The 25,754-nt window shown below is 37.1% G+C and overlaps 1 protein-coding gene and 1 long non-coding RNA gene across 3 annotated transcripts in view; both read left to right on the plus strand.

Moving 5' to 3' along the window:
• agbl4 (AGBL carboxypeptidase 4) overlaps positions 1–25,754 on the plus strand; it is a 343,262-nt gene that overhangs the window by 316,604 nt on the left and 904 nt on the right. For both annotated transcript variants that reach the window (XM_079383835.1, XM_079383836.1), the window contains exons 10-12: positions 3,727–3,879; positions 9,149–9,311; positions 24,245–24,341. In XM_079383835.1, the coding sequence (XP_079239961.1) occupies positions 3,727–3,879; positions 9,149–9,311; positions 24,245–24,341 (413 nt within the window). The remainder of the gene's footprint in view (positions 1–3,726; positions 3,880–9,148; positions 9,312–24,244; positions 24,342–25,754) is intronic.
• LOC306849011 lies at positions 14,972–23,429 on the plus strand. The gene is made up of 3 exons (XR_013782296.1): positions 14,972–21,081; positions 22,044–22,915; positions 23,346–23,429. It is a non-coding gene; the product is annotated as an uncharacterized lncRNA (long non-coding RNA).

Here is a 25,754-nt window from a genome sequence, read left to right on the forward strand (position 1 = left end):
GGAAGTATTCCTGAGCCCATGTTGTGATTCCCATTACAGTAGCATTCCTGTATGTGATGCAGTGCCATCTAAGGGCCCGAAGATCACGGGGATCCAGTATGGTTTTCCGGCCTTGTCCCTTACGCACAGAGATTGCTCCAGATTCTCTGAATCTTTGGATGATATTATTCACTGTAGATGATGATAACTTCAAACTCTTTGCAATTTTTCTTTGAGAAACTCCTTTCTGATATTGCTCCACTATTTTTCGCCGCAGCATTGGGGGAATTGGTGATCCTCTTGCCATCTTGACTTCTGAGAGACACTGCCACTCTGAGAGGCTCTTTTTATACCCAATCATGTTGCCAATTGACCTAATAAGTTGCAAATTGGTCCTCCAGCTGTTCCTTCTATGTACATTTAACTTTTCCGGCCTCTTATTGCTACCTGTCCCAACTTTTTTGGAATGTGTAGCTCTCATGAAATCCAAAATGAGCCAATATTTGGCATGACATTTCAAAATGTCTCACGTTCAACATTTGATATGTTATCTATATTTTATTGTGAATAAAATATAAGTTTATGAGATTTGTAAATTATTGCATTCCTTTTTTATTCGTAATTTGTACAGTGTCCCAACTTTTTTGGAATCGGGTTTGTATTTAATTATTTAATTAAATACAAGCTATTTTTTCTAAAATCTAATAGGTTCTGTACACTACTAAACAGAAAATGCCAAATTCTAAATTATAAGTTATTTTAGTATTATTTATATACCATTATAGTAGTTTTGAATTTGCTTTTATATTTACATGTTAAAAATATGTAAAAGATGATTCACCCTGAAAAATGAAAAATCTGCTATGATTTACTCACCCTCAAGTGTTTGCATGAACTTTCCCTTTTAGTGTACATTTAAAATCTTAGTTTTTTTTTTATGTATATATATATATATTTGTCTGAATATCTATTCACCTAATATTTATATTTTATTTCAATTACCAAAATAATTTTAAACTAGTTTTAATTTTAGTTAACAGTAATAACACTGATTTATCAACAGAAATCTTCCATACACTTCATATTTTTATATAATAAGTTCTAATGTTATTTTAATGAATCCATTTGTTTTAATTTATATTAAATTAAATTAAATTAATTTATATTAAATTAAATTAAATTAATTTATATTAAATTAAATTTTATATAAATATCAAATTAATTTCCATCTTAGTCTTTTATAAAAATCCATTTAACAAACAATTTCCTTATTATTATTATTATTATTATTATTATTATATATATATATTATATATATTTTTAAAGGTACTACATGACCCAAAGTCTTCCTTTTTTTGCATTTCACCTTGCATTTCTTTGTTTTCCAAGCGCTCAGCACCATAACAGAAGGCACCTGGTCCCAGGTCAGTGTTGAAAGGTTACTTCTAACCCGGAGGTAGAAAACAGCTCTTGCAGAGTGGAGCAGAGGCCATTTCATTTCCACTCTCAATTATGTTATTAACAGTGCAAAATGAGCCAACGGTCCTTGCTGAAAGAACAGAGCACTTCACGCATACATTGCCATTACACAGCGTGTGATCTTAAGCATCTCTTTGAGCAAGAGAAAAGGTCATTAATGTGTGTGTGAACGTGTATACATGTGAGAAAAGTCAGCGGCCCCACCCCGACTTTGTAATGCACGGCGAGTATGTGGGCGATTAGACAGTTACCCGCCTCTACTGCACACTGGGAACCCCTTGAAGGAGCTGATGGAGCTACCTTAACAGTGACCAGTGCCTCTCTCGTTTTCCCTCCTCCTCTTTTTTTTTTTTTTTTGTCTGTGTGTTGTTTCTCCCTCTTCCTTGCGGGCTCCATCCATCAGACTGGCATGCGTGCAGCCGCCCCACTCTCAGCCACCATATTTCACCGCCTGCCATCAGAGGCCTGACAGCCCTGCGCTCACTAGGAAATTGCTTTGGCTGTGAGCAGAATTTCAAGCACCGGGCGCTGCCCGATCTCTCCCCCCACTCCCATCTCTCTCTCTTTCTCTCTCTCTCGGTCTTTGACTCCTGATGTTTCTCTCTCGCTCTCTCTTCCTTACTTCTGCTTTACCTCCCTCTCCCGACGACCCGCGGGATTCGAGGTGCACTTCGGAATGCATAATGAAGAAAGAAAACGTTCGGCGTAGATGGAGAGAGCGCGGGAGGGGGTCAAAGGGTAGAAGAGTGGGCCCTATTGTGTCTGCATCAGATGCTTACAATGTACACAATGGATGGAGAGAGATAGGCAGCCTCAAACAAAATGGCCATTACTTTGTCGCCGTATAGATACGCGGAGCTGGATGCTCTTTTGATGCCTTGTCACTGAAGCGCTGTGACTCACTCTTTCTCTCTCACCCACACACAATAACACACGCGCGCGCAGACGAGGCGCATCAAACGGCAGCCCTCCGCGTGGCGACACCTCGTTCTGCTCGACAGCGTGATCCTCTCTCCACACAAAACCACAGACAAGTGTCTGTCTCATCATCTTGCCAAGCACAAGCTTAATGATGTGGTAGCCATGATGGAGCGGCAGTTTCCTGCACTGCAGTGCTGTTAGACTGTAACTGAGACAACACAGAGCCAAAATGGCGTGTGGGAGGCTTGAGAGGGGGCGTATCTGAAGGATTGTCCACTGTTTGAACACTTTAAAAGCTTTTTTGAGAATGTAAACACTTTTCACGTCTTTTTATACTGCTTTCACAGAAGTGTATACATGTTTTCAGTCTTCTTTATTGAGTTGTTTCTTTCTGGTGACACTTTGCCATTTGTTTCCGAATTGAATTTCTGCTCTGTGAGTTTTTTTGCTGACAAATATTATTGTATGTGTTTCCCGGTCCATATTAATCATTTATTCTGCATTAAACGCCTGAATCCGGCCTGCGGTTAAGGTAGTGAGGCGTGCCTGCTTCGCTTGCTGACTCAGGAATATGAATTAATCCCTCTAAACTATGGCAGTTGTGACATCTGTTCTATAAAACACCCAGGAGTGCTGTTGCTCTTTCACAGGACCGTGATGAATAATACTGTGCTTATTTTTGCACTCGGAGCATCGGTGATGTGAAACCACAGCATAGTTTGATAGTTTAATATTTAAGATGTTTGCTTGCTCTGTTTTTCTATGGACAGTCAATCACTTGCTGTCTGTGTTACCTGCAGAAATGAAAATTTTGTCAGCATATACTCACCCTCATGTCATTCCAATCTGTATGACTTTCTTCCTTCCATGGAACACAAAAAGGGGATCTTTAGAAGACTGGCTGCATTTATTTGATCAAAAATACAGTAAAAGTAATATTTTTTTTAATAAATAACACTTTTTTTCTAGACATTTTTCAGGATTCTTTGAATTAAAGTTAAAAACAGCATTTATTTGCAATTGAAGTCTTTTGTAACATTACAAATTTATTGACTGTCATTTTCGATCAGTTAAATGCATCCTCTCTTTTTAAAAAATAATAATTTCTTTCTTACTACAAACATTTGAGATGTTATATATTACGTATATGAATAGTATGAATATGAATGTACATTTGAACAATCCTTAAAAGAATCCTTATCTTTTTTTATAAAGATATTTTTCTCTTTTGTTGATAATGTGGTGATTTATTTTAAATACTGTTCACAGGATATGTTCTGCCTGTTCATCTTTCCACTTGTCTGTCTGATCTCTCTCAATCATCGTGTCTCTCTCCATGATTTACAGAAAGTGAGTTTGGAATTCTACATCGATGTGCACGCCCACTCCACCATGATGAATGGCTTCATGTATGGTAACGTCTATGAGGAAGAGGAGAGAGGGCAGAGACAGGCCGTCTTTCCTCGACTCCTGTGCCAAAACGCGCCTGACTTCTCTCTTGTAAGTCTAGTGGGTATTACCATGGTACCTTTGGTGCACTTTTGTTTGCAAAACACAAAGAAGACCCTCAAAATGTCTAGTTATATTTACTATTTAATTTTTGGACTTTATGATACTTGAATAAACACCTTGGCTTAAAGGGATGGGTCACTCAAAAATGAAAATTCTGTCTTAAGTTACTCATATTTACTCAGTCACTCGTGATTTTCTTCCTTCTGTGGAACACAACAATTAGAAAAATGTAATGTTGTTTTGAACTACAACATTCTAAAATATTTTGTCATGACTACTAGGCTATAGATTTACTCCAAATTCTGAAAAATACAGTATGTAATATCCTATAAATTATTAATATGTTACTGTAGCATTATTTGTGACTTGTGAAAATTAAGAATGGCAAAATGTAGCACATGACGTTACCAGATAACATTAAAGATCCACTCTATAGTTACGCTGATAGGTTTCTTCTTTTCTTCAGCAAAAGAAAATCATTGGCTGAATTTCATCTCCGTCAGCCTTTTCCCTCTCAGCTCTATACTCATTAGCAAACGGCGCATGGAAAAGCGGTATTGGTATTTTCTCCAAAAATTCAATACGCCCCATAAATTAGCAATTTTTTTGTTTCCAAGACGAAGCGCATCAACACAAGCTATTTTTCCAGGGAACGGCAAGTAACCTTTTCAATTCTGCAGAGCAAGACAATAACCAGACTCAATATTGCTGATGAGGTGTCTATATGAGAGGAGCAGAGACACTTTAACCATTTGCCACGGTGAAGCTCTTTTGGATGAGTCGGGAACTGCATGCTGATGAGGACACGCTTATATACGTCTGAGAAGATACATGAACCATCCGTGCACCCAGTGCCTTCATAACACAGAGCTGAGGAGACATTATTGCGTCTGCTCATCAGCACATACCGAATCCTCTATATCTCAGCCCCCTTCTCATTTTTTCACTTGACAGCTATATTAATTGGTAATTTCCACATGGTTTTCAGTGTCAAAATGGGATAACATGAATCAAAAAGATTGGTTGGTCTTTATTTGCTTTGTTTGTTTACAAATTTACTTCTGGTTTATTTGTCGTCTGTATTCAGAAGGATTTTTTGGATGGATGTGCCTTCCAGCTCATTGCACCCCTTCCACACTTTCAGCATTCTTTTTTCTTGATCTATTCTTCTGGGCTCCGTTAGTTTCTAGAGGCTGTTTCTATCTTTGTCCTCATCATTGTGATCATGGTGTTGTGATTAAAAGCAAATAGATGGATGGAAAAAGCAAATATTGATAGTAGATTAATAAATAAACTTCTGGATGATATATAAAACATAGTATAAATAAAAAATGAATGGACAGATGCATGAATGGATGGATACAAAATGTATAAATTAATATGGATGGATAGAAAATAGATAGGATGAACAGATTGAGTTATAAATTGATTGATCAATGTATATTGACGTTATGTGTTTGAATGGATTGATAGATAAATGGATATACAGAAAATGGATAAAGTGATAACAGATGTATAAATAGACATAATGATGGATGGATGGATGGGTAGATAGACAGGCAGTTCGCCAGGTAAGAAGATGGATAGAAATATGGATAGATAGATAGATGGTAGATAGGAAGATGGGATGAACAGGAATGTGGGTGGATAGATGGTTAGAAATATGAGTCTAGATAGATAGATGGCTAGATAGAGTAATAGGTAGAAGTGTGGATGATTGGATGTATGTATATAAATTAAAACTAAAAAACGGCAGGCTCCACAAAATGCCTGTGGGCCCAGCTCGCCCTCCTCCTCCTGTGAGAGCTCTCCGCCCGCTGCCACAACGCCAGGGCCCAAATCCTCCTCCATCTGCTGTAGGTGAACCAAAATTGATAACAGCTCTCAGTGATATGTGTCGGGTCCCCACTATGATAGCAGCAACTGTCACAAATATTTATAGAACAAGCAGGAACGCAGTGTGATAGAAACGTGATAGAAAGTCTAAGGCCTTCTCAAGCCGTACGGCTGACCCATCTAATCTGAGGCCAGTTATGCATCAAACTAAGATTGCTGTAGAGACTAAATGTAATTGCATCAAGTTAGTATTTTTAAACATTCGCTCAATAAAAAATTATTTCTGATCAATGATTTAATAACCACAAACAATCTGGATTTTATGTTTCTAAATGAAACATGGCTAGAAGACAGCTGCAGTGCAACAGTCCTCGAAGAAACAGCCCCTCCCAACTTTAATTTTATAAGTGTCTGCAGGACTGTTAGGAGAGGTGGAGGTGTAGCTGCTCTATTTAAAGATGTTTATCAATGCAAGCGTCATTTGGTAAAGGTAAGGTATTGGCAAGGTATTGTGCTGAAAAGGTGCTCCACGCATTCTGTTTATCATTATTTACAGGCCTTCAAAATACTCTCCAGCCTTTGTTGAAGAGTTCACAGAACTGTTATCAATGATTTCCTCAGAGTTTGACTTTTACATTCAGAAAGTGCATGGACCAACACACAATCGTGGACACACTCTAGATTTAGACATCAGTAGAGGTCTAAACATTTCATCCATTGTTATTAAGGATGTAGCAGTATCTTTCTTTGATATAATGATCTCTGCTACCACTGAATCTAGATCTGTCTCTGTCAGAAAGAGATGCATTAAAGAGAACTCTAGTGCGCTATTTATGGAGGCTATATCTTTAACACCAAGCATTTCTGCAGACTCTGTTGATCTTCTCCTTGATTCCTTTATCTCAAAAGTTAAGAATGTTATTGATGATATTGCTCCTGAAAAAGACAGTAAGAAGAGTGGCAGACAGAAGAGAAAATCACCTTGGAGAAAATCAACAGCAGATGAAAAGACAATGCAGAAAAGCTGAGCGGATGTGGCGGAAGACATTTTTTTTCTAACTGTTTCAAATTCATTTAAAATCAATTTTTAAATAATTTTAAATGTTTTTACATTTCTGGTTTTATTGTTGTGATTATTTTTTATGATTATTTTACTTCCTTTTATGTAAAGCGCTTTTAATTACCATTGTGTATGAAATGTGCTATATAAATAAACTTGCCTTGCCTTGCACATATTTACATACATGCGTACATGCATATATAGGTGAATAGATGGTTGATGGATATGAATTGGAATACAGGTAGATAGACAGATTGGGAGAAAATTAGAAGGATGGATGAAATGTGGGTAGATAGATAGATGTATAGAGAGATGTGTAGACAGACAAACAGATAGAGGTCGATAGGTGGATAGATGGAAATATGTGTTGATGGATTGATGGAAAATTGCTAAATTGATTAATAGATGGACAAGTGAATGGATGGATGGACAGATGGATGCGCTTGCTTCCTGGATTAGGAGGGGTGTGTGTGTGACCTCAACACAGCACTGTATTCTGCTTACCTACAGTTTTACTCCAGTTATGGTCCCATTGTGGAGGTCCCCCTCTCCCCTCCCTGTGGCCCCTAATGCTCTGTGTCGCTCTCTTTGTCAGCATGCAGTTCCTCCAGCCTGCAACAGTGACCTTCAGCATGCAGGAAGTGTGACATTTCAGTAGCTCAGCCAGCAGAATACGGGCAGAGGACTAACCTTTACTGCCCAGTCACCCATCTAGAACTTCTCTCATTCTTACACAAAGAGCCGTTTTTCACAGCCTATGACTATTCTCTGCTTCGCTGAAAAAAATGTCACCACATTATTTATGATCCTCTATAAATACTGTTTGTGTTTTGTATGTGTTTGTGTGTGCACAATTTAAGGGTAAGCTCTGTCTTTGTGGATCTAAAGAATCGTGTGTGTTTTGAAGCTAAGCTCTCTGAAGCATTGTTAAGTGTGTGTGTGTGTGTGGTGACAGGAGGGCATAGAGGGCAAGTCTCCAGCTGGCATGTTGCCCCCTCTCTCTGCCTATTCAGCACACAACCATCCGAAAGTTCATCCAGCATATTGAGGGAGAGCTGCCTCTGGAGAGAGTCATGTCTCAACTGCGCTTAGCCACCAGCTACACATCACACTGACACTAGATCAGTCACCTTTCTTGGGCAAAAGCAAACATTTACCAACCATTATAGCTGAGCCATGGAAAGGCACGGAGAGTGCAGTGTAAGCAAGCAGACAACTGCAGGAAACGTGGAGAGCAGGGAAAAGTTGCCAGCATACTTAAGTACTTCTGTAATGGACAAAGTGGCATAAATTATTTGGCCAATCCAATGCAATCCATAAATAGTTTCCTCAATCCGATCAATAACTTATTTCTCGTGACTGCCTAGCCCTAGTGTATGATAAAATGGGTTTGTGGGGAAATCTTTTCAGGCTGGTAATTGTAATATATATAATATTTAATTTCTCTCTTTCTCTTTCTCTTTCTCTTTCTCTTTCTCTCTCTATCTATCTATCTATCTATCTATTTATCTATCTATCTATCTATCTATCTATCTATCTATCTATCTATCTATCTATCTGTCTGTCTGTCTGTCTGTCTGTCTGTCTGTCTGTCTGTCTGTCTGTCTGTCTGTCTGTCTGTCTGTCTGTCATTCTATGATTCTATCTGTCTATCTGTCTATCTATCTGTCTGTCTATCTATCTATCGATCTATCGATCTATCTACCTACCTACCTGTGTGTGTGTATATATATATATATATATATATATATAATCTTTTATTTAATTTTGCATTTTTGTTTATTTATTGATTTATTTCCCTGTGTACCTCCCTTTTGAAATAACATTAACACTTTTTGCATTGCTTCAAAAATAATGGCTATATACAAAAATAGTAACAAGCATATTTTGTGCTTTTATATGTTACTACTGACTGTTGTTTATCTATTATTTATAGTCACCGTCTTTTCAGACTATTAGTCAACAAATCCTCAGTAAACACTGCAGGTGTCATAATCATTGCAGGTATGGAAGAGATGCCCTTTTAATTTAACCAAGCTGTGTGCTCACTTAAAAAAAAACAAAAAAACACTCATTCTCAGATTTTTTCCCCTAAGCAATTTAAAGTTTCAAACGTGATTTCTGAGTAGGTGAGCTGTTTACTCCATCCATTTTCACTAGTTTGACCCATTCATTCAAATAGGTTCGCATTGAAAGGGTTATCAGCCAATCACAGCAATGTTTTCTATGGTTTCCTTACTCAAAGCAACCAACACAACAAACAACATCCCTGCTTACAAGTATGTCTCTTTGTTTGTTTCTAGTCTTTGTTTACTGTGATTAATCATTCTGTTGTGTTATGTCTTTGTGTGTCCTCTCCAGTCCAGTACATCATTTAACCGTGATATGGTCAAGGCTGGTACCGGCCGACGGTTCCTGGGTGGTCTGTTGGATGACACATCATACTGCTACACACTGGAGGTCTCCTTCTACAGCTACCTGACAGCAGGAAGCACCTCACCTGTGCCGTACACTGAGGATGGCTGTATCCTTTTATTCCTCCTTCACCTGATAATATAACACTACACTCTAAAATCTATGTTTGGAATTTGAAGTTCAAAGTCAATCAAAGATTATTGGAGTATGTTTACAAGAAAAACCTGCTAAAGCCTTTTACTTCAAAATTGAATGCTTAATTCACTGTTCTTTGCTGTTTCTTTATAATATTTGTGAAATTTGCTATAGGATTTTCTATAGGACTATAGGGGTGCAAACTGCTTCAAAGTAAATACACTATATTTTTTCCAGTGCACCATTCAAAAGTTTGGGTTTAGTAATATTTTGTTGATCCATTTTAAATATTCTGTTCTTTTGAACTTTCTTTATCATATATACAGTATACCTATATTTATATATATATATATTGATTTCCACAAAATTATTAAGCTGCATATTAAGAAATGTTAGCTTATTTGCATATTAGAATGATTTGTGAAGAATCATGTGACACTGAAAACTGGAGTAACAACTGCTGAAAATGTTCAAATATATTACAATAGAAAGCAGGTATTTTAATTTGTAATAATATTTTACAATTGGTTTTACTGCTTGCGATCAAATAAATGGGTAGTTGACAAATAAAAATTGGACTGTGTCCTTGGTGTGACATAGCAAAAATATATATATTAAAAAAAACTTAACATACAAATAGCACGAGAGAGGTTTATCTTCAATGTTAGAGGGGTTTTTTTGTTTGTTTGTTTTTTAAATTTTTGTTGTCACACCATAGGACACATTGATATGTCAACTACCCAAATGCAGCCTTGGTATCCATAAGAATGTTTTTCAAAAACAAAATATCTTGCCAACTTCAAATTTTTTATTAATTAATTTATTTATATATTTTGAATGGTGTATATATTATATTGCCCTGTCTGCTGCCTTTCACGTCACGTCTCAAAATAGTCGCTATAGTGAAGGATTTGGGTTTAATGGGAATGCTAACCGATAGCATTCTTCAGTTTTTATAGACCACCTCGTACACTTCTATTTCTCTCAGTTTCCCCTCGGGTATCTCTGACCCTGAAGCCTCCTGCTGTCTGAAGGAGGAAGGGAAGATAAAATGATCAGATGAAGGACGAACTTCTCATTTTGTTTCGCCTCTACAAATTTGTTTTGTCTCATAGTGAACTGATTCAGTTCTGGCTGTTTAAATACAGGAACCACAGGTTGCTTTATTGACAGAAAGGCTTTGAAGTGGAGCTGGTTCCTGTTGGTTATAGGTTTGTGAGTTGGTTTGTTCAGTGATGAACAAACAGCCTGGTCACTATGCATCTTCCCTGAAGGCTCTTGCTCCAACTAGAACGATCGAGAACTCCACTCTCATTGAATTTTCCCCCTCATGAGGAACATATGTAAAGACCCGATTTTCTTGAATCGATGCTGCTGCTCAGTAGACAAAAGCCAATGACTTGTGCTGCTGTCTCACTTTCTGAAATTATCTCTCCAATGTAGGTGCACCGAGCGACATACTGGGGTGGCGTCACGGTTCAATAATGAAGGCTGAGGTGATAATGTCACTCTATTGAAGCTCGGCTCTCTTCCCTGCGTTTAAGCTGCATGCTGGTCGTACAACTCCATCCCCTTATTTACCGTGAGCAATGCTCACTCATTGATCTCTTAATTATTCTAGGAATCATTATCCGAGAGCGAGGCTTTGTTGACCCGGTTGGCTGTTAGACACGCGAGAGACGTCGGCCGGCCAACAGAAGTGCGCTGAAACACTCTTGTCTTTGAGTCGTGTCGATGTGGATGCAGTGTATCCACTTCTGTGCAAACACCAACAGGTGTACAATCCATTAGTAAGATTAGGGACAATTTTAGGATTTTAGTCCCTTGTGAACTCAGTTAGGGAGTAATTATTCCTTTAATTGGAAGAGGATAAGAGTTTGAATCATGTGCAGCTGACTTAAATTCCTAATATTTCAAACATGTCAGATCTGACCTGTTTCAGCACTGACTAGAAGGATGAATAATATTTAATTATAAAGTACATTCAATGATTACTGAAGAATTCATGGCTATTTTTAGATGGGGCTGAGATGAGAGACCCTAAATCAACACCTTTTTGTTAGATAAAATGGTAACACTTTATTTTGATGGTCCCTTTTGAACATTCTGTTGACAATAAGTAGTGTTGTAACTACATGTCAACAAATTCTCCTTAGACTATTAGTAGACTGTCTGCTTCATATCTGTTAACTCTTTATTATGATGGTCTTCCAACAGACACTCTACTGACTATAAGTAACTTTGCAAGGACTTCAATTTATTCTAACCCGAACCCTACCAGTCTACTAATACACTACTAACACTCTAATGAGAGTTAGTAGAAATGTAGGTGCAATGTTATTTATAGCCAATAGAATGCATTACAGGGACCATCAAAATAAAGTGAAGCCGATAATACTTTCACAAAATCAGTACAGAACCACAGAGCTTTTGGGAAACTGTGGATTTTCTTTTTTTCTTTTTCTTTTTTTGGTGCTCTGTGCAGATTCATATCTGAATCTGAGGTTGAAAGACGCTCTATATAAAGGAGTGAATTCCACAGCTAAAAGGTGTCTTTGTGTAAACCTGAGATGTGTGTAGCTTAAGTGCCCTCTAGTGATCGGAAAAGGGTTGGTTGAACTTTATTATGAGCGTGTGTGCTTGTGTGTATGTGTGTGTGTGTGTGTGCGCGTTTCACCCCTGTATCGCTCTGTCATGCACCCAGCTCATATTTACAGGCCTCTCTTGCATTAATTTATTTATTTGTTGGGTGTTTATCTCAGAGAGAGCAGTAAAGCTGCTGACTGATGCCTCATCACTTTCACTGTTTCTCTCCGCTCGCCTGCTGCCTCGCTGGGCTGTCATCTCCAAGGCCCAGCCGCTCCAGTCGCGGTAATAAGAAACCCATCCATGTAAAATTACTCCACAGCCTGCAGATTATTTTCCCTTAGTGACAGAGAAAAGATAGAAACAACAAAAAAAAGCAATTTATAGCTTGCTGGAAAGAGTCATAACTTACCTGTGAGGCCTCTCTCCTTGAAACAGCATTTTTTTCCCCATCACTTAAAACAGCTGTGCTGTGAAGTAGCGACAGGTTAAAGCTGATTGTGGGCTGTGCTATTTATTAGGTGTGCAACACATGAGCTAACAATGAGGAACCTGCCATGGAAGAAGAGTGCGAGCTGTTTAGTAAAGCCTGACACTCGTTTGCATGTTTTAGTGGGAGATCATTTGTACAGTCTTTGTTCTACACATTTGGGCACACACAGACATGTATGAGCCTTTCATATAGTGAGAACTGCTTTAAATGTTCTGACAATTCACTTTTTAACATGTTTTACTATGTTTATAATTACATTTTCCTAAATTTGGCCTTCATATGTATAGCTATACATAGAAATAGAGGAAGATAGATTAGCATTGCAAAACAAATACAGTTTTTCTCAGTTGCCACAAAAAAACATGAAAACGTATAGATTCATATTCTGTAACATATAGCGCATTTCTATACTATAAGGAATTAAATTGATTACAATATATTTTATTGATTATTAATAATTGTTGTTGTTGTTATTATTAATAATAATAATAATAATAATATTACATAATAGGTTGTGAATTGATTCTTAAAGAGCTTTAAATCTTGGGTAAATGAGCCTAAAACAGGGTTAATATAGTTAATAAAAAACAATAAAAGTCATTTTCATTACTTTATTTTATTTCAATTAACATGTTTTATTTAAAGTAAAATATATATATATAGTTTTTAAATAAATTATTTCAGCCAAGGAAACATTTCTCTTTTTATTTTTTTTAACTTGATGTAAATAACTACTGTTTAAACTAAAACTGAAATAAAATGGATAAAAAAAACTGCTAAAATACTGCTAAATATGCCACTAATAACCAAATCGATGCTGCTAAAATGACACAACAAAAAAACACAACAAAAAGTTACTAAAAATTAAAACTGAAAATATAAAAATAACCATTTCAAAATATTAATGAAAACTACAATACTATGTCAGTAAAACTAAAATAACATTGGTCCGAAAATATATTCTGTAGCTACCTTTATATTTTAGAAAATAACATTTTAAGGCATTTGATCATAATGGTATAAAACATTTTTTAAAACCCCTGGTGTAATAGAATGGCTAAACAATTGAGGAAAAACTGAATATGGTGTGACTTTTAAAAGGTTATTACGTTGTAGATCTGTGTGTGTGTGTGTGTGTGTGTGTGTGTGGTTTATGAGGACACAAATTTGTATAATGACATGGGTATGACAGAGGTATTACAATATGAAGGTGGTTTATGAGGACACTCCCTATGTCCCCGTAATTCAAAAGGCTTAAAAAACATACTAAATGGTGTTTTTTTTGAAAATCTAAAAATGCACAAAGTCTCCTGTGAGGGCTACGTTTAGGTGTAGGGTTGGTGTAGGGCAATAGCACACACAGTTTGTTCAGTATAAAAACCATTACGCCTATGGAGAGTCCCCATAAACCACAAAAACCAACATGTGTGTGTGTGTGTGTTAGCGTTAGCGTGAGTGTGTGTGTGGCACACGAGGGCTGAGGGTGTCAGCCTCCAGTAGTGGATGGGTATTTGCCGTGGCATGTAGTGCAAAGATTGGGGGCAAAGAGGTTACCAGAATGTGACATGCCACTTTTTACAGGCCGGTTGGCAGGTCTATGGAGCGTGCAAATTATCAGCAGAGACCTTTACAGACATGACTTCTCTCCCCGATAAAAAGCAAAACAATGACAACATTATAATTACCTGCAAAGGAATTAATTCACCTTTCCTAACCTCACTAAACAAACACACACCCATACACACATGCATAATGTACTGCTAATGTTGACAGTGGCACCACCTGGATAGAGATCTCACACACTCCATAATGCTGCATTTCGTGACAGAAGACATTAAAAGATCCTTCAGTAAAAAGGCTCAATTGCTCACATTTTTGCTCCACCTTTGTCTAGTTATAGAATACCGAGCATATCAGAATATAGAACAACAGTACTGAGGGAATAATTTAGCACATTTAATGATTTATCACCACCTGTAATGTCACACAAAACTGTTAAATTGGAAATTTATGATGGATGCATGGCCCGATCGTTGGTAACCTGTAACCGATTTTTATCGTCGTCACAGCATCTCCTGGGGGATATAAGCTGGTTAATGCCTGTGGCGGCAAGGTGCCTCTGTACGAAGCTGCTGCAGGTGGTTATGACATCTTATGAATTTAGATTGACAGCATAGAGTGTGGTTTGAAATGACCTTTTAGTGCGATGAGCCCTGAACGAATGTGTGTAGATCAGCTAAAGCACTATACTGTTTTAAGTACCCCCACATCTTCATCATCGACACCAAATCTCATGTATGTCACTTTAAACGTATCTTATACTGCATTACCTTATAAGGAGCTTAATGTGTTAACTGTCGAATTTGTGAAAATAATTGCTCATTTTAAAGGGTTAGTTCACACAAAGATGAAAATTCTGTCATTAATTACTCACCCCCTCATGTCGTTCCAAGCCCATAAGACCGTTGTTCATCTTTGGGAAAAAAAAAATGACGATTTTTTTGATGAAATCTGAGAGCTCTCTGATCCTGCACAGATAGCAACGCAACTGCAATGTTCCCAGACCCAGAAACGTAGTAAGGACTTCAGTAAAACAGTCCATGTGACATCAGTGGCTCAACTTCAATTTTGCAAAGCTATGAGAATACTTTAAACAAAATTAACATCATTTATTCAATTCAATATTATTAATTATTTTCCCCCGAATTACTGTCTTCCGCCATTTTGTAGAGTATCACGATGCATGTGCGTGCTTTATTCAGAACGTAATCAACGTAACCAGTGATGTTTACGTTTAGCATGCACGCGTTTTCTCCTGAACGTAAACAGCACTGATTACGTTGATTATGTTCTGGAGAAAGCACGCACATGCGTCGTGTTGAAGTTGAGCCACTGTTGCCACTTGGACTGTTTTACCAATGTCCCTGCTACGTTTCTGGGACTGGGAACATTGCAGTTGCGTTGCTGACTTTGCAGGGTCAGAGAGCTCTCAGATTTCATAAAAAAAAAAAATCAAAGATGAACAAAGGTCTTATGGGTTTTGAACAACATGAGGGTGAGTAATTAATGACAATTTTAATTTTGGGGCGAATGATCCCTTTAAACAAACTAATTACCTATCTATACATACATATACAACTTGGAAATATTATTAATAATAATATAATCAAAAAGTGTGTGTGTGTCATAAAATATGCATTATTTAAAATGTTATATATAAACTATCTATCTGTCTGTCTACCTATCTGTCTGTCTGTCTGTCTGTCTGTCTGTCTGTGTCTATAATAAATGATCTGTTTTAGTATACGTTGTTATTATTATATAAAATCTTTTTTTTTTTTAAAGCTTTGTTTTATTTATTTTATTTTCACAAAATCTCAAAAGCTATATACAGTATATAACTATCTATCTATCTATCTATATTTTTTTTTTCTAAAAAAAAAGTACATCCTGATTGCTAATCTCTGAGCTATAGAACAATCCTAATTATTGTTAAAGATGATCAGTTTAATGAAAGATATTGGCTTTTGTTAGTAATCTCACTTCAAACGCACATTCATCGTCATTTATCTGCAACCAAACAACCTAATTGATGAGGGATAATATAATGCTTTTTGTCCAAGTCGTGCTGTTCCCGAATTCATTTGAAAAATTGGGAGAGAAGTTCTGATTCGTTAGAATGTCGAAAACAGGTAAGCGCCGAGTGAGTCTGGGATCTCGTTCAACACCCAGCTGGATGCTTTGATTGAGCGAGCTCACTCTGTGACTTTCAAATCACTTTGTACAGACGTCTCAGAGCTCATCGTCCTAAAATCTTCAGAAAATGTTGAATAAAGTTTTGGTTTGTTGAGTTTAGCAGTCATCTGTGGTGCAGACACGCTTTGGCTGGTGTGCTCTACCCATGTTAGAATCCTTTCTGAGTTACTTTTTCCGGGGATATTTGTTATGAAATAAGCAAACTGTGCTTGGGGATCGATTAGAATTACGATAGCTAGTCATCCTAAGGGATGAAATGACAGAGATTTAGCTGTTTTCTTCATTTTCCGATCTCTCTTTACAGATTGAGATGATCATATCTGTGTTAATATTTTCAATGACATAATCAAACCTGTGCTTAGAGATTGATTAAAATTACAGTGGCATTTAAAGGTGTGGTGTTTGAACGAAACAACATGTTAAGGTTAAAGCTTAACTTTTGGGTAAAGATTAGCATTAGGCTCAGTGCTAGACACCCGAAATGGGGAATGTTTCAGAGAGACATTCACAATAATCTCGCCTCTGCCCTTTACTGACTGACAGGTTAACAAGTCTTCTACTTCCAGTCATCAATGAAGGGAGCGTGAGAGAGAAAAACCGCACCGTGTTATGGCGACCGTGCCATTTTCTTTTGTCCTTTAGGCTACAGACGGCTACTGAGAGAGCTGTTATCCCTGGGCTAAGCTATAAAAGTCCCACTCAATCAAACACCGCCCTTCAATGTCAGACACTTCGGTTTGGATCCAGCGAGCTTAAATGTTGCACTGCTGTCTTGAGAATGAGCCGTACATATAAAGCGATCCAGCACAAGCACAATGTCGGATCAGGCAGCTCAGTGGATCCAGCTGTCTTTAACATCAGTCACAGCCTTTTCCAAAGACAATTCTGTTGATCCTCAAGTTAACTGCCAATGGCTGACATGAGATCAGCCTGAACAATGGCCTGATTGGCAGAGGTGCAGTAAAGAACATAAAAAGGGCCTTTTTTGAATACCAAATAATAATTTCAAACATGACAATACAAGGCCGTATTCATACTGTATATTCGAAATTTAGCCCTTTCAATCAAGCTAAAAAGGATGAGAGGTCTTTAAATCCTTCAGAAAATTGAGTTAACAGTAACCTGTAATACAACAATGTAGGGATACACAGGCCTCAGCAAGACTTTGGAAATCATAGGCATGCTTTGCAGAAGGTTTAACGTGATTTACCCAAGACGGACATATTACTGGATCAATGTCCTTTGTTGGCCCTGGAACAACAATCTGTAACACTTTACAATAAGGTCTCATTTGTTAACATTAGTTAATGCATTAGCAAACATGAACTAACAATGAGCTGTGTTTTTTGCAATACCTATTCATATTTGTTAATCTTAGTTAATAAATTACAGTTGTTCATTGTTGAACTAAATGTAGTAGTAAATGTTCAAATTACCGTTAACTACAATTAATAGATGCTGTATAAGTATTGTTAATTTTTAAGTTCATGTTAACTATATTAATATTAATAAATGAGACTTTATTGTAAAGAGTTACCCAACATTTTTCTCAGCCTTTCTGATTTTGAGGATAGCGTTAGAGTCAAGAAGGTCTGTTAACATTCCCACTGCATTTTTTTTGTTATTTTCATGCTTTTGTGTCTATTCAAAGCTTGAAAGCTTATTTTTTTATTTATTGTAATTGTATAGAAAAAAAAAGCAACCAGTTAATTGCTCCTTTTGTGTTCTGTGAAGAAGAAAAAAACAAAGGTTTGGCATGACAAGAGTATTATTTATTTAAATTGGATGCTGTCACTCTAATTCATTCATGAATCAGCTTTTATTATCTTTTAATCTTATAATTATATAATTTAAAAGAAAGTGCCCCTTAGCTTCAATGTAATTAGCTACTTTTTGTTTTAGTGTGAGTTAAATACTTTTTTAAAAGCTAGCTTGGCTGTATTTAAATGAAATTATAAATAGCTAGCTTCACAAACTACAGTTTCAGTGTCTTTCTCACTGCAACACTCTTAATGCCTCATTAGCTGTTCCTAATTTTTATGTGTAGCATGTCTGCAGCAGTGATAAATTAAGATTTTAATTACTTACTATTGTGAACACTTAAAGGGACAGTTCACCGAAGAATACAATTCTGTCATCATTTACTCACACTCATGTTGTTCCAAATTTTCATTACTTGCTTTCTTCTGTAGAACATAAATATTGACAAATGTCACATTTGTCCGTTCAATGAAAGTCAGTCCAATGCTTTTTGGACCCCACTGACATTCATTATGTGGACAAAAACAGTTGAAACACTTTTCAAGATAATACATAGTATATTTGATGACAGAAATGTCATTTTTGGCTGAACTATCCCTTTAAAAGGATTCTGATGTTTGGAAATAAGATGTGGTTTTGTCATCGGTTGTCGGTTTTCAATCAGATGGTTGTTTTATACTCTTTGACTGATGGTTTAGATGCATTCAGTGTTTTCCAGTGTGAGAAACTTCTAATGGTCATAACGGAATAGATATTTCTCTCTCTCACTCTCTATCTGTGGAGTAGATTGTCTTGAGAGGTCATCAGATACGGCAGTGTTCTGGTCTTTGAGAGCTTTATGGCATGAAATGGATTTGATTGTGTGGGTGCAGTCGGCCAATCAAGCCACTGTACCTCTGCATTGCTTTTAAAGCCAATACTTCATACCAGAGTGCTAATCTCAGCCCTTTAGCACCACTGCTCATGGTCATCCCCTTCCCATTAACACTACAGGAGGACGTCTCTGATGGGAAAATGGCAGTAAGCGGTCTGCCAAGTAACATCATGTACGTTGCAGACTGTCTAGATGCATGTGTGTGTGCTTGACGTATTTGACTAAATACATAGATGAATGTTGAGGCATTTTGGAAGCATTATTAAAATGCTCGGATTACTGCCAAATGCAAGCCAGAGTTTGTCCTCTACAGCTGTTAACTTCGGTTTCGCCCTACAGAGGCTGGACAAAAGGTCCTTACTGAGAGTTTGAGCAGCAGGGAGACAATAGCTGCGTGCTTTATGTGCTCTTGTTTACTGTTTTCATTAGCATTGTTAATTGGCACTTTGTGACACCCCGGTGACAGGCCTGTCACTCCACTGTATTGATGCCACTCTTGTCCCTAATTTGTCTGCTTGTTAACACACGGCCGGCTCCAGACCAGGATGCCTTGTTTCTTGTCATTGGGCCATCATTGTCCGTTTGTCTGTGTGGGAGCGTTTGCGTGCGGATACACAGTCCGGTAAACAAATTATTTGTCAGGCCATGGAAACGTCCATCTCCGTCTCGTCTCATCAGCCCCTTGGAGACCCGTCCTTGAGTCGCAACAAAGACGGCAATCGATCCAAACATCCGAGCGTATCCCGATGACATTAAAAACCTCACACGCATCAATGACACGGACTGCTTAACCCATCTAAGCCCATGGAAAACCCAAGAAGGCTCTATAGCTCAATCTATTAATAGTTTTTGGGAGACTTTAGAAAGGGTATTTGAAAACTTGACTGCTTGATAATGTGTCATGCGGTGGTGTTTAAGTCATGCTGCCATTTCTAAACGTTTACTCTCATAATTTCAATGTTGCTGTTGGAATTTCTGTTTAGATAGAGAATTAGCTGTATTTTATTCAACTTTACATGAAAAGCACACTTAAAAATTGCACAATATGTTGCACAGTATGAAACATTGTGCAAATGATTCTTACTACAACATATCTGGGAAAAATCAGGGCATTTTAATATGTTAACTGAAACTAGATTTCTGCAACATAGTGTGAAGAGCCATGCTGAGATTTTTAAACTGTTGTATTTCCATTCATGCATATAGTATATTTTTAAAAAGATACAAATAAAACTGCTTTATATTTGATCATGTAGATGGCAAAAAAAAATTTAAAATATGGCTGAGGTTATCAAATTTATAGGGATATTTGTGCATAGCCATAGATAAAAAATATGCAGCTTCTCTTAAAATATTATGTGAAATGTAGGCTAAAACACACACAAAGCCAGCTGCTGCAAAGGGTGAATATGCAGAAGAATCACAGATTGAGTGACCTAAAACAGCTGGTACTGTCAGCTTGCACTTATCTGTGCAAAATCCAGCACTCTTGACTGCATTAAGACCAAATACGATCCATATTGGATGTTACAGAGCAGGGAGATGTTCTCTTTCAGCTATAGATTGAACATTTAAATGTGTGAGAGTGTTTTTTTTTTTATGGATCTACTTTTAACTTCTTGAAAACCCTGACATTAATAATAATGAAATAATAGACTATAGTAAAATGTGTTAGTTTTAGTGAGAATTTTTGCAGACAAATATTCACAGAACCATCTTTTATGTACAAAAATGACTGAGAACATCTGGTTTAGGGGTTATTTTCATAACGTTAAACTGATTACTTCTAAACAAAATTCCCCCATTTATTAGGATTGCCTTCACATCTGAGTGATTAAATGTGAAGTGTAATTCTGTCTCATGATGTTTGCAGGCTGGCTTCTGTTATGCGATCGTGACCATTTCACCACACGGGATGCCTAACCTTCATGTCTCATTATTATGCAACACCTCGTCTACCGTCCAGGTGGAACGGTGGATGTTTTGGAAAATTCCGCTCCTCCACGGGCCTTATCCCACGTTCTGGCAGTACCTCGCATTTCCCCCTGCTTCCAGGTTGTTCTAGGCATTCTGGTTGCTGCTGGGCCGTGGCCAACAGCCAATCAGAGCACAGGAGAGTCCCGCTCACAGCTGTGATGCTGATGAAGTCTTCTCCTCTTCCTCATCAGACCTCCATCACATATTTCCTGTTATAAATGGGTATGATGTGACATCACAAGTGGAGAGACCATCTGCACACGGCAGGGTCCCGGGCTATTTCTGTCAGGGCTCCACGTAAGCACATACTCGCTGGCTGGAAGAGTTTCTGTTTATCGAGGGAAAGCTTGAAACTTTTTATGAGGTCAAAGCAAAGATGTCATGGATGAGAGAGATTTGAGGACACTTTGGCGTAATATTTTGTTGCTTCTGCCAGACTTGATAACACAAAAGGCCAGTGGTTCTCAACTGGTGGGTTGCAAATCAAAAATGGATTGCTAGTCTGTTCTGAGAAGTGCTACAACAAAGCTATTATAAACTACTTTTACTATTATTATTTAAACATTTTCTTACTGTTATTATTTAGATTATTTAATGTATTATGTTGTATTGTTTTAAAACAAACAACCTTGTATTTTTGCATAACTTTTTTATTGTTATATATTTTTTGCACCCTCAGATTCCTGATATTCAAATAGTTGTACCTTGGCCAAATATTATACATACATCAAAGGAAAGCTTATTTATTCAGCTTTCAGATGATGTATAAATCTCATTTTTGAAAAATTGACCCTTATGACTGGTTTTGTGGTCCAGGCTCACAAACAATTTAATTTTGCGTTATTATTATTATTATTATTAATAATAATAATCAAACAATATATTTATTTTTGCACACTGTTATCTTAATAAGTAATAATTGTATTATTATTATTATTATTATTATACATTTCAGTCATTAATTTTTCTGTTTAATTTTCCTATAATATCATCACATTTATTTTCAGTTATTTATTATTCTTATACATTTCAGTATTTTTTTTCATAATATATTTATTTTCATTCATTAGTAGTAGTATTTTGCGTAATAAACTATTTTGGTGCTGTGTTGAGTTGCCACAAAGCACGCAAATTGAGCACCACTGAAGAAGCCATTTTCTTTGTGGTCTTTTACGCTATTGCTTAATCAATACGGTGCACATTAGAAACATAACAGAAATGCCATGTCATGCCATGTCTTCTGTGTCATCCTTTCAAAGTGAACCGTGCCATCTTCCCTGCCCAGTATCCAAAAATAGCCGTTGTTTTTGGAGAGCTGCAGTGTTTGCAACCCTGGCCAGATGGGGTGTGAAGACAGGGGCTGGAGTCATGGAGAGAGTTCCCATCAGCCCGCTGGGTGAGGGATGGAACCCAGAATGGCTCCGTACACTGCAGTGGCTGTCAAGGCCACAGAGAGCAGGGGGGTGATGAGCAAACGGCTGGATCCGAGAGCTCAGATGGAAGGTTTAAACACAGACACTTTGACCTCTCTGCTAATCAAGGTCATGTCGAGCGCCTGTTTATTTCACTGACAAATGGTCATACTATATTTGGCGATTGATGCGGTTATGAATAACACAGTAGTGCACAAGTAAATCAGAGTAGAAAATTGATTGAATTGTCATTTAGGGTGTGAATATGTGCGTGTCATTTACATGCACGGGAAATGACAGAATGTCCTTTGGTTGGTGCATTCCCATCAAGGAGGGATTGTTTATGAGTTAACAGCTTTGGATAATAGGATTCCAGCCATGGCCTCGGGATTTATGTGTCCAGGGAGATTTTTGACTGTTGGAAGAAATTGGAAAAATAAAAATAAAAAACGACTGAATCGCTTTGCACCTTGTTTTTCTTCCAGGGCTGTTGTTTCACTCCAACAGCCCTGACAGTTACACATGTCATCTCAGAACATCTGTAAAGGGCTGACAGCCAAAGGTGAAAAATAACACCTCTGTGTTCATTCATCAACAGTGTCCGGCCCCAAAAGAGCAGCCCGTTAACCACAACACACAGCTGGAGAAAACCTTCCTTATCAGATCATGATGGAACATCTATTCTGAGCCAGTGTCCTGCAACAGAGACATCCATCACGGTCCGTAACACACATAGACTGTATGATCTATATCACAAGATCAAGCTTTTCTTTGAAATCTTGTATAAAAAATGTACAGTTTAAAAACACAGGTCAACTATAAAATAAAAAAATCTTATGATGTACCAAACCTGTGGAACACAATAGAAGATATTTAAAATAATGTAATAGACTCATGTATTATGAATATTTTGTGAGGAACAAACGCAAATGAAAGCTATTACTCACTGATAATCCTCATCTTTAGTGGGATGTTGAACTTGAAAACTTCATCAAATTTGAAAACTTCAACAGTTTAATTTTGGAATGAGTCATTCAGACCAATTTTGTGAACGAGATCATCACCAAATGAAGCTAGTGCAGGTATTTGGTTCGGTCTGTTTTGTGTTCGTCATTTGAATTACTACTTTGGTGTCTCCATTATTTGTAGTTGCATGGGAAAAAATATCCAGTACATTCTTTGAAATGTCTCCTTTTGTGTTCGGCGGAAGAAAGAAAGTCAGGTTTGGAACGACACGAGGGTGAGTAAATGATTACAGAATTTTCATTTGTGGATGAACTATTCCTTAAGGTTAAAAGAAAATGATTTCCGTTTAACGTTCGCCTGGCTTGTGGTTGTTGGAGTTTAACAGCTCCCACTCTTTCAGCTGCATTGTAAGTGCCCTCACAGCTCTTTGATGCAGTGCTTTTGGTAATTGATGTGCTCTGTAACGTGGGCACGGTGGAAGAAAGGCTTGTGGAGTAGATGCATGAATTTAAATAAAGCTCGGCTGTAAGTAACTGCAGGAATGAGATGCATTTTTTTTTCCTTTTGGCTGACTTGACTGAGAGGCGTTTGATTTATCCTCACGAGGAGCCGAGCGCTGGCTCGCCTGTCCCGCTTATTTAATCTCCGCATTGCTCTGCTGGGTATTGGCCAGTTATTTACTGCAAATGGTCGCGTTGGTACGAGATGGGAGAAAATCGAGCTCTTATTTATTTATTTATTTTTCAATTAAAAGTGGCATGTCAGAACAGAGATTTAAAGGTTCTGAGGGATCAGACGCTCTAACTGTGCTGGGGCCTAGGAGGCGTTCCATTATTGCTTTGTTGTCGACTGTCTCTTTAGGAATACAGAGACAGACTGCTGGAGTGGGCTCAAGGTATTTGACTCTTCAATGCCGGCAAGTTTTTACCAATGACAATAAAACAGTCAAAAGACCAATATATATGCATATGAAGGTCACAAAAAAACTATCTGTGTAGCGTTCCACAGCTGAGAGGTGCAGTCGTTGTACAGTAATACTCTGTGTTATGTGATCACAAAAGTTCCTTAATTTCCTCATACAGACATGAAGTTGGGCAGAAACGTGGCCCGGACATTCCTGGATTACTACAAACTGAACAACCTCATAGATGAAAGCAAACTCACAGGACACATTAACAGGTGCATAATGCAATCACATATTTCATTATCTCACATCAATGGCACTGATCTTGGGTTTGTTTTTGTTTTCCATATCCTTATGAATAATATTGCATAGTTTATACTAGAAGTCCTACTAGAAGACATTCTTTGCATGAGATGAGCCACTTTGTTCTTTTTTATTACTTAAATGAGTCATATATATTTGCAATATTTAAACAACTTGAAACTTAAGGTGGTAATCAGCAAAATTGTATTTAGAATAATTTGTTAAAGGATTAGTTCACTTCCAGAATAAAAATTCTGATAATTTACTCACCCCCCATGTCATCCAAGATGATTTACTCACCCCCATGTCATCACGTCTTTCTTTATTCAGTCAAAAAGAAATTAAGGTCTTTGAAGGAATCCACATTCCAACATTTTTCTCCATATAGTGGAAATCAATGGGACCCAAAAAGTTGAAGGTTCCAATTGCAGTTTCAATGCAGCTTCAAAGGGCTCTACACGATCCCAGCTGAGGAATAAGGGTCTTATTTATCAAAATGATTGGCCATTTTCTAAAAAAAAGAAAAGAAAATGTATATACTTTAACCACAAATGCTTGTTTTGCATTAGCTCCATGATGCGCATCCATGACTTCACGCATTACGTAATTACGTTGGAAAGGTTTCGTGTGATGTAGGTGGAAGTACCAACACAGTGTTTACAAAGCAAACGTGCAAAGAAAGTCAGATGCACTTTTCAATGGAGGATAATAATTTTTTTTTTTTTTGCCCTACCCTACCTTTTTTAAACCGAAGTACACAAAGAATTAATAAAGCTTTCCTTTCATTGAAACCCAATACTACATAATGTGTTAAATGCTTCACACAACAGATAACTTTCAGATTTTTGTTTAGTGTTCAGATGATCTCTTATGAGAGCATCTAAATTGTAATGCATCTCAATGTTTGTTTTCCATCATCCCAAATTTTTAACATCCCAAAGTTAATATTTCAATAATTTCACAACACATTCACATGCTCAGCTGATGGTCACATATCATGCAGTAAATATAGAAAATATAATTTTTTGTATGATTTTTGTTTTATTTTAATCAGTTTGACATTTTTATGATTTAATTATTAGCTTTTCATCATAAACACTTTGTTTAGAAAACCCCACTTTTAATCATCATACAGATGATTAAAAAAAACACTCTTCATATATATATGAAGAGTTCATTTGCAAAAACAGTTAACTCCGTTTTTAACAATTCTAAGAAATCATGTTTTTTCATTGTGCATTTCAATTAATCTCAATCAAACTGCAGTTGGGTTATTTTGACTGGGTTAAAAAAAACAGCTAACTAACACAATAAAAACATGTTTTTGAAAATGTTCAAAAACAGAGTTATCTGTTTTTGCAAATAAACTCTTCATATGGAAATCA

The sequence above is a fragment of the Barbus barbus genome (assembly GCF_936440315.1).
Source record: "Barbus barbus genome assembly, chromosome: 29".
Lineage (NCBI taxonomy): Eukaryota > Metazoa > Chordata > Actinopteri > Cypriniformes > Cyprinidae > Barbus > Barbus barbus.